The sequence below is a fragment of the Limulus polyphemus genome, unplaced genomic scaffold, assembly GCF_000517525.1.
Source record: "Limulus polyphemus unplaced genomic scaffold, Limulus_polyphemus-2.1.2 Scaffold3847, whole genome shotgun sequence".
NCBI classification, from domain to species: Eukaryota; Metazoa; Arthropoda; class Merostomata; order Xiphosura; family Limulidae; genus Limulus; species Limulus polyphemus.
The window spans coordinates 95,359-105,998 of NW_013669457.1; the positions used below are offsets into that span (position 1 = coordinate 95,359).

The following is a 10,640-nucleotide window of genomic DNA, read 5'->3' on the forward strand; positions in this document are numbered from 1 at the left end:
GATGATGATGATGATGATGATTGAATTAATCAAACACAAATTTTAGTGTGGCTTTAGTAATATAATGCGTTAGAACTTAAAAACGTTTTCATTAATCTTCCTGCTCAAATCATATACATATCATTGCTTTAGAATGATTTATTAACAGGCTAAACCATCCTACAAAATATGGATATCTTGCCAGATAAACACATTAAGAGATACATCAATTAATACCAACATATTCAAAACATATTCCAATAATAGATACTTTATTCTTTTTTGACTTGTGATGTAATTGAATTTTAGATGTTATATTTGAAATGTATACACCTAGTAATAATAATAAAAAGCACAATGAATTAAACTGAAACCTTTGATTATAAAATGAACACTTTTGTAAGTCTATCTGTATATACGCCTTCATATATATACATATTCTTATATATATATATTGGTCGGGAAAAAAAAAACTTGGGACTGCAATGAATGCCGCGTGCCAAGAACATTTTCTCATGTGCCACCCTGGTCTATCCTTTTGGGTTGTAAGTTTCTAAGAGGAAATGATATTAAATATGTAAAAATGAGTAATGAAATCTATTGTGATCCCTAATTCATACCATTGATAATGTTACACCAATTTGAAGTTAAATTTATGTCTCTAAATTTTTTAGATCAAACTGAAAATCACAAAGAGTTTTTCTATTTTGTACAATTTGTCAATTTTAGACTTATGCAATAAAAATTCAATACTTAATTTTATGTTAAATTCTCATTTTCTTCCACATTCTCCTAGGATTTTTCTTAACTTTATTTTTAAAAAAATTTATTTTATGTATGACCTTAAAGAACTAATGAAATCTAAACATGTTATGAAATCTACAGAACTGAAAGTGTTGGTTTAGTTCCAATAACAGCAATAATTTATTGAAGTTTAATTTGTAGTGAATATGTAAAGTAATCTAAATGTAATCTTGTAGACCACAGTTATGTAAAAGACACTTTCCTGGTGCTGTCGTTGGTAGTGGCTGTTGGTGGCTGTTGGTTTGCTTTTGTTCAACATAACTACTCCAAGAATCATCTTCAAAAGATGATGAATGACATGGAAAGTTTACAGAAAGCTGAAAATGCTCTTCTGAGGCTACAAGAAGAGTAAGTTTGAATCCATAAAACAAAAAATTTTGTTTAGTAACAATATGAAAGTTTTATCATCAGATTTGAAAACGTTCAATATAGTTTCACCTGGCATGAATCACTTTTATGTAGGATAACTTCATCTACTATCAGTATATTGTTTTAAACATCTACTACTTAAGAATCTGTGTTTTTTTCCTCCTATTAATTTCAACTAAAGCAGTTACTTAGATAAAGTTAAGCTGCAATGCTAATAGACAGTGCTCCTGATAACAAGTTGGTTTGAAAGTATCTTTAATTTTACAAAAAGTTATTTCCATATTACCTCTTGGAGTTGTTATTGTTGTTTTGTAAAATTATTACATCCTGCAAGATTCATTAATAATGACCAAGCACTCTTTATAGCTAAATATAATTGGATAATGAAATGCTTCATTGAAGCAAATAATTATCAGTTTCTGAAGTAAGTTGAATTAAAAACAAATAAATGAATAATTAGAAATTATAAGCTAATCTAATTTGGAATGGGTGAATCTCCTACGGACTGACCTTGCTTGTTTCTGAAATGGAAGACATTTGTGACAACATACTATGATATACACTAAGATCATGTATCTTAACAGGAATGACTGTTAATTAAGAAACTGTATGATGTATTTTATATCTAGTTGTAAGCTAAGTCCTACTTTAAAAAAAAATCAAAACAAGTCAATAACTGCTAAATGTGCCAAGTAAACTGTTAGTGTTGTGACTAGTATAATTGTTTTTAGAGAGACTGAGATGGAGCTAAATGATCATTGGAGAGATCATACTCTTCAGTCATCAAATGTTTATGAGCATGTTGAAATATATCATTGATTTCATTTTGTAAACAAGATGATTGAAAGGAGCAATTTTCATGTATTTTTACAAATCCTTAATAAAATTCCTAAAGTTTCACTCAAAAATCATTGTTTTTATAAATTTTTAATAAATTACATAATGTTTGGTAAAAGTGATAAAATGTCACTTGCACTTCATTTTATTTTAACACTGTAAATTTTAGTTCATTATTTGTTGGATTGAAAATTTAAGATTTTTGTTTAAACATCTTTACTTATTGTGTGATGACAAAAGATTTAAGTAAATACTAAGTTACACAGAAATTTTTAGATCTAATGTCTCAGATATTTCAAATTTTACTGTTTCAGTCTGGATAAAGCACGCCAAGAACAGGAAATTGTTGTTATTGAAAAGGAAAACCTTGAAAAAAGATTACAAGATGAGATTAGTACTACAAAGGTAGGTAATGAATTCAAGTTTTAGATAGGCCTAATATTTGTGATACAAATCTTGCTAGACTGTAGCTTTTACTTTTATATTTTACACATTTTTCTTAGCTATTCTATTTCCATTTTTGAATCAGAGGTATGTAAATACTCAACAAAAGGTTACATTTGCTTTACAAGTGTAACCATTGTTTGGGTTTTTACTGTTTAATATAAATATGAAAAACAAATCCTAAGAATATGAAAAATAAGCAGAGTTATTTTTATTTTAATTATGATACCTCTATTCTAATAATTATTTATTTTTGATGAAATGTTAAAATTTTTTATCTGACTTTTTGTTTTGCAGTAGTGTTCTTTCATCTTCATCTGAGACTTAATTCATGCATTAAATATTATTATTACAAAATACAATCATGCAATGTTTTATTTTTTATGAATGAAACACAACTTTTCTTTCTTTTTCTGGAATAACAGAATAAAAATATTTTGTTTCATTAGAAACAAGATGATAATGGCAGTAATGAGGGTATCAACAGAATGCAACAATTAGAAGAAGAACTTGAGCAGGCACGAGCAGAGCTAGAGTGGATAAAGAAAGCCACAGAATTAAGAGCCTGGGTTCCTCCTCCAGCACTCCAAAACTGGCTACAACTAACACATGAGGTTGAACTAAAACATTATAATGCCAAGAAAACTGCAGCTGAACAACAACTTTCTGCTGCTAAAGAAGGGGTAATGTTTCCCAATTTTAACAAACTAGCTTGTTATCAGTAATTAAAACTCGTTGATGAAAATTGATAAAATATTTTAACTATTAATCTTTTATTTATGGCTTATTCACATCAATCAACATATTAAGCTTTGTTTTGTTAGTACACTTCTGTAATCACTTAATGAATGAATTCTGCTACTAAATATATAAAAAAAGAAAGGTCTCCTGGTGGGTCAGTGGTAAGTTTAGGACTTACGACACTAAAATCCAGGGTTCCTTTCCCCACTGTGGACAGGGTGCAGGCAGCCCATTGTGCAGCTTTGTGCTAAAAAAGTTAACAACAATGAATGTACAAAAACATTTCTTATTTTAATATTTTGACTGTTGTTAGCATACATATAGCAGTGATTCAATAAATAGATTATTGTTTATTTATTTTAAAAAATTAGAAAGTAACAGAAAATCGAAATTATATCTACCATTTATACATCTCTATCTGATCTTGTATTTGCTGCATCAAATAAGCTTTCTTTTTTATTTGGTATTTGGATTATTAAAACTTGAGTGATTTATTTCCTCATTAGTCAGCCAAAGCCTATTATAAAGCTGTAACATTTAAATTGTTAACAACGACAAACATGTATGGTAGTTTTGTGAAAGCAGTTTATTAATTTTTCCTTTTAATTTGAGAGATGCACTCACTTTACTAAGTTTGAAATTAAGGATGGAATTGAATGTTCAATTACATTCTGATACAAACTTAATGAACTTAAAGATTTAAAAATTTTAGTTTACACACACGTATCATTAATACTATTTATCAGCTCTTTCATTGTGACATAGAATAACTAGATTTTAGCTTTGTGCCCCTTTTATCTCTCACCAGTGTGAAAAATTGAGACGGAAAAGATCAACTTTTATGGGAACATTTAGGATTGCTCATGGAAGTTCCATTGATGACGTAGATAGCAAGATTCTTCAAGCAAAGTAAGTTTGTGTTAACAGCCTTATCAATGGAGTGTTTAATAAGTCACTTAAAGTCATGGTAACATTGTGGTTATATTGATGCTTGGTAAATCAATATACAAGTTTACTGTGTGATGCAGATGATATTATATATGTTCATACTAGCTATTTTATATCGGTATTTATTGAATCATTAATTAAATTTATATTAAATTATTTATTGTTATTATATAATGCTTGTTAAATCTTTTACTAATTTTGTATTTTATTGTTTGATATTATTAATGTTTCTTAAATTGTTGTAATTCATACTAAATTCTCTTGTGCTCTAAATATTTAAATAAATCATGAATGCAATTCATATCAAACTGTCTGGTGCTATTAATGTTGTTAAAATCGTTATTATAACTTGTAATATCTGGTGTTATTAATGTCTTATTAAATGCCACTAATATGAAAAATCATTTTTTAGTTTTCTGATTTTTTGCCTAGATCAGCTCTTTCTGAAGTAACTCAAGACCTTCAGGAACGAATTCACCGTTGGAAACAAATTGAACTCCTTTGTAACTTTTCTGTTGTATGTAACCCAGGACTAAGACATCTGGAAGCATTGTTGTTAGGAGGAACACCCAGTAACTCTTCAGGTAGTTATTTGTCTTTGTTTTGTTATCTTTAGATTTGTAGCAAGGACAAATTATATTTTTACTATTAGTATTTCTATAGAAACAATGATTTTAGAATAGAAGTCATTTTGTACATAATCATAAAGCTAATACTTGAGATATTTTGTCCTGTTTATGTTCTCTGTGTTTTGTTTTTGTAAAGTTCTTCTCTAAAACTTGCACTTAGGTTAACTTTTAGATAAAATGTCACATTTTATTTTCAGGTATTTCAATGAAAAGTATGTGTATAACACCTTCTGTCCTTTTTTGATTTATTTAATCCATGTAGGGGTTGCATGCTAGAGAGGACTTTATATTTTACCCTTTCAAATATAACTCATTATGTATCTATCACCAAAGGATTTTGTTGAATCTAGTTTACACACAGTAGGAGTTACTAGATATCATCTGTTAAAAGTATTTTATAATAAAAATTTTGTATGTTTTATGTAAGTGTTACTTGAGTGTGTCACTTTCTATAATTTTTAGTTAAAATCTGGCAAACTATCATCTAAAGTAATATGTTTCTGTGTGTAGAAGGTAGTCTACCACGTGGTAGCAGTGAAGCAATGCTGTTAGAAGACAATAACACACCTGTATATGGTAATGCTGGACTTGGTGCAGGTTAGTGTACTGATGAGCTGAACTTTTGCACAATTCTGTAATGAAAGATACACATACAAACAAAAGAGAATTGAAACAAACATTTGAGTTATGTTATAATTCATATAACAGTTTGGCTACTGCCCTTCATCAGATTTCACTACAGAGCTTAAGTGTATTCCAGAATAGAAAATAAATGTTCTATTAAACAACATGTACAGTTTCTGGGCACAAAGTTGTCAGTATTCAGGAATAATTATAACAATACTAAGCAACATCAACAGTGTACTAGAAAGGTGAATAATGTGAACTATATATATATACACACACACACACACACACATACATACACTAGGTTACTGCCTGTCATATGACTGTAAATGCTCAATATTTTTACTTCTGAAAATTAAATCTAAATAAATGTTTTATGAACATATTTTCTAAAATTTCATAATATTATAGTAACAATATATCTATAAAGAATATTTATCCTTTTTCCAGTATTTCACAAAAACATTTTTCGTGTTTATTTCGTCATCACCTGCAAGTGGTCCTTGATTAGAATTTTGATTTATGTTTAGATTATGTTCAAATCTTTTTCTTGATTAAGCCAAATGGATTGAACCATATGAAAAAACTGGTTCTAAAAAAATGTTCCCACATTGTCAAATGTCTGACCCTGCAATTAATTGTAATTGCAAAGGCAATGAATTTTATGATAAAGGGTAAATTCACAAAGGTATAATTTTTCAGAAAAAATGTTTCTCATTTTTTTAACTAAATGTTTAAAAATCTCTTCCCTAAGGAAATAAACATCAAAAATAATTATTTTTTTTATTGTAGCACCATCTTTTGGGTTGAAAAGATATTTAAGTTGTTTTTGACACATACAAACATGTTTATTGTGCAACATGTTATTATCTCTGATTTAGTCTACAAATGTGTTCGTGCTTGTCAAAATACTTAAAGAGCTTGTTTTAAATATAATAATAAAAAACAACATAAAATTCACACTCGACTGGCATTTGAACTTGAGACTTCTACCTAAGAACTGATTTAACTGCATAGTTGATACTTGTAAGTGAATAATTTAAAAGGTATTATTTATTTGTTAATAAATGCTACTCTGATTAAGTTAGAGTGAAATGGTCTGTGTGCAATAATATATTAAAGAAAATTGCCTTCAGGCTTCCTGAACAGTTGTGGATGCCACATTCTTAATAATAGTAAATTTTCTGTTGTTAATAATATTAATATTAATAAATTCATCATACTTAACAAAAACAAAAAATACTTGAAGAAACCTAATAACCCAATTTTGATCAAAAGGTGGATCTTCCTACAATAAGAATGAAACGAGTGTGCTCCATCAGGAAGCATTAAAACCTTTACTTAACTTTAAATATCTGTAAAAAACACTGTTGTAAACTGCATAAGAGTTCTTGTAATGAATTTATTGTTATATTTTTTATGTTCTTCAAAAAATCGTTTCTTTCACATAGGTTCTGTCCTCGCAGGCCCCATTCAACCATTTCCACAACCTTTGTTTGGATATAATACTCAAAAAGATAGTGCATTTACTGAAGCAAAATCTACAGATCTTAGCAAATCCCCCTCTTACTCCTTGTCTTTAGCAGTACCCACTACATCAGCCATTGATGATTCTGATGCTGCACTGCATCAGCAAGATTCTCCATCGGAGCAAGAAGATGAAAAGAACTATGAAGAAGATGTTGAATCATTAGACAGTAATGTTGCTCTTTCTACTGGCTCTGGTGAATATCGAAAACCTAACTTTATTATCGGAGATAGGTAAGAGTGAAAATCTTTTAGAGTAAATTATTATAAATATTTTTTTGTATTTAAATTTTATTTCATTGCCTTACCTAAAATAGATTATGATGAAATATATGCACCTCTTTCTAATACATTATCAGTTCTGTTTTTTGATAGTTATGATTGTAATTTGTTAAAGAAAGCAGATTCATGCAACCATCTGAAAAAAGAAATACAGAATTTTATATTATTCATGTACTTTGTTTTAAACTATTTATATCTCCTGTTACTTTGAATTTAACTGAAATGAAAAATAGTTTGTTTTGTACTTAATTAGTACATGGTTTTGATAAAAGATTTTTTTAAGTTAGGTATATTAGTTTTTAAAGTTCTTGTGAAAGCAATGCAGTTATTTTATCGAAAATTTTCCCTTAAAATTTTATTTTTATTTTGATCTTTTATATGTAGTTCACAGGATATTAAGTTCTCTTCAACTCCAGTAAAGAAGTTGCCAAGGAGGATGGTGAAGAGTGCCAGTCATGATGCTCATTTTCTTTCTTCCCTTGAGGCTTCTCAAAGTTTGCATAGACACACTGTCTCAGAATCTGGCATTAAAGAACGTGAATATAATACGCTTCCTTCAAATTTCATGCCACATAATACAAGTGATCTAACCAATCAAGGTTCTCTTGGCAGACGAAAAAAATCTGGAGCATTGAAAACTATCTTTAAAAGAAATATAACAAATACTGTCACAGCAGATCAAGAAAACTCCACAGATTCTAATTCAGTTACTGGAGAATGTGAGTTGAAAAGGAGAAGAAAGAAGTCCTTTCTAACTGAACTAATCAAGAAGAAATCAAAAGCTTTGTAATTAATGCCACATTTCCTAGACTTTATTGCTTGATAAAATCTCTCTAGGCTGGAGAAAAAAACAAACAATTCCTGTACTGTACCCTTCAAATATATCCATGGACATCCAAAATTTCAGAGAACTTTACCTAGAAATCAGAAACAATTTTTGTTTTAAGTAATGTTATAAACAATATACTAATGTTTCTCAGTGATAGTTTTCTACTCTTATTCACTCATTATTGGTGCGTGTGAAAGTGAAAAGTTAATTACTATGAGTAATGAGGCTTTTTTTTATATATATATGTTTTTATCAATGGTGAAACTGAAATTAAGACATAAATATTATAGATTATTATCATTTGAACTGTTGGTTTGTGGAAGGCTTTTATTTTCCAGTTTATTTTTGTGATTTGTCTAAAGTACAGTTATAGAAGAAGATGAGAAGTTAAGAGAATTTTGGTTACTTATTTTGTCTTGGGCTCTTCTGACATAACCTACAGAATGATTTTATAAAAATATATTATTTTTCACATTTATAGGGCTCATTCCTTATTTTTTCTTGTAAAATAATTTTTATATGGTTGCATGGAATTCAATAAATTTTGATATTTGTATGTATGTGATGAGCTTCGTATTTTGGAGAAGTTGATTATATCTGTCAAACATAATGCACTTGCATTCTATTTAATTATTGCTGATCTTTTTTTTTATTAAGTATAATTTCAGTACTTTATTTTGTATCAGGAATCAATTTATCAATATAATATTGTTTATTTTTTGTCTGTTATAGAATGCAACTTTAAAAATGTCATATCTGATTAGAGGCAAGAAACTTAGCTAATGTAAAACAAGCAGAACTTTATGACTGGTACGTAATTTAATAAGTTAAAATAATGCGAATTAAATAATTGCAATACACTTTTTTCGGAAATTAACATTCAAGCACATGATTGATAGTAAAAATATGGAAGTGTCACTAAAACTTCCACTAACCAATGTTTTCATGTAAGGAAATAAAACTACGGCAATACCCATGTAAAATCTTTTAAATGCTAAACTAACTAGTCAAGGGTTAATTTTAAAGGGTTTAATTAATTGTTTCTCATTTGGGAATTTTCCTGAATGCACGTACAAATGTCTAATAATAAATATCCTTCAAACTGATACTTCAGGAATTGTCTAGTGTTCCTGCAAGCAACATCCAGTGTTCCAACATGAAATACACAGCAGTATGTCTGTGGACTTACAATGCTAGAATCTGGGTTTCAATACCTGTGGTGGGCAGAGCACAGATAGCCCATTGTGTAGCTTTGTGCTTAATTACAAACAAACAAACCAACATGAAACAAATAAAAAGTTTTCACCCAAATAATCTTTCCTACCAGGTATAAGTAATACCGTTTGGAAATTTACTATAAGTTGTAAATATAATTAATGGCTCTCATCGCTAGAGATTAGAAATAAAATTAAAGGTTATAATAAAGTTTTTAACTAATGGCAAATTTGCCTGAAAGAACGAGTTTCAAGGTACCCTGCAACTCATTAAAGCAGATATGATAGAATAATGATATTTAAAATTAAAAACAGGAACAATGTTTGAAATTATAGTCTCATTGTTGATTTAAATATTAAAATCTTTACCGTTAAAACTTGTGTACTACTTGAGAAATGATCCCACAAGTGATCGAAACGTCATACCTGTTCTAAAAACAAATCCCCCTTACTGTAAAAGCTGTAACTTGTAACAAAATTATGTTTGAAATGTACAATAAAAACTTTACTTGGTTGAAAGGCAACATTAAAAGACTACGTGTTTCAGTAGCTTTATGCTGCCATCATCAGAAGTAAAAACACATAACAAGCACATCACTTTATAAGGACAAGGTTTAACTCATTGTACAATTTAAAGTTAACATGAATATTATACATAAGAAATCAATATTTATTTCCAAAGCTATGCATTAGCATAAGCTAACCTTTCATCTCTATTTAGCAAAGAATTATTTCATGTACAACACGAATTTTCTGTTGATTCTCTGATATTCAATTCACTTTGAGTATTAGGCTCATTTGAGAATTATTGTTTCATGCCATTATATCAAATGTCTTGTTTTAACAGTGTGTTCAGCAAGTGGATAAATTAGCATATCTTTATTACTTACGTGACCTTTATGTTCATCGAATTAATAGTTTAAGTTCTGTTTAGTTTGAACAGTAGTGCAGTGTGAAAGACTGACACGCTCTTTAACTGTTCAGTGATGCGCATGCATCTGTATTTGTGGCAATTATGAAAGACATTTTAAATCTTGAGACCCTGGACACAAAGAACATTGCCCCCCCCCCTCCCATTAAGTGCACGAAGAAATAGTCTCCTGTAAAATAAATGGTTATGTTAATAAAAATTTTAAATCTAATTCTTGTGTATAATGACAAAAATAATTTATGATCGTTACAGTACACTAACTTAATCTAGTTTACACAGAAACAAACAGTATTTGCTGCGTCATAAATGTTTGAAATTTAAAGAAATCTCTTACCAAAGGTGAAAATCATCAATAATAATGTATTGTAGCACTATCTATTGTGGTTGAAAAAATGTTTAAGTTGTTTTTAACAGCAAAAGTCACTCGTGTTTATTATGTAATATATATATATATTGTTTACGTCTCCGTGTGTTAATTA

At 28.9% G+C, this 10,640-nt stretch overlaps 1 protein-coding gene across 4 annotated transcripts in view; it reads left to right on the top strand.

Moving 5' to 3' along the window:
* Positions 1 to 10,263, top strand: part of LOC106470153 (stromal interaction molecule homolog) — a 45,135-nt gene extending 34,872 nt beyond the window's left edge. For all 4 annotated transcript variants that reach the window (XM_022398733.1, XM_022398734.1, XM_022398731.1 and 1 more), the window contains 8 exons: positions 960 to 1,131; positions 2,304 to 2,394; positions 2,883 to 3,116; positions 3,983 to 4,083; positions 4,555 to 4,706; positions 5,262 to 5,348; positions 6,830 to 7,139; positions 7,572 to 10,263. In XM_022398733.1, the coding sequence (XP_022254441.1) occupies positions 960 to 1,131; positions 2,304 to 2,394; positions 2,883 to 3,116; positions 3,983 to 4,083; positions 4,555 to 4,706; positions 5,262 to 5,348; positions 6,830 to 7,139; positions 7,572 to 7,977 (1,553 nt within the window). In that variant the 3' untranslated portion in view covers positions 7,978 to 10,263. The remainder of the gene's footprint in view (positions 1 to 959; positions 1,132 to 2,303; positions 2,395 to 2,882; positions 3,117 to 3,982; positions 4,084 to 4,554; positions 4,707 to 5,261; positions 5,349 to 6,829; positions 7,140 to 7,571) is intronic.
* Positions 10,264 to 10,640: the final 377 nt, after the last annotated feature.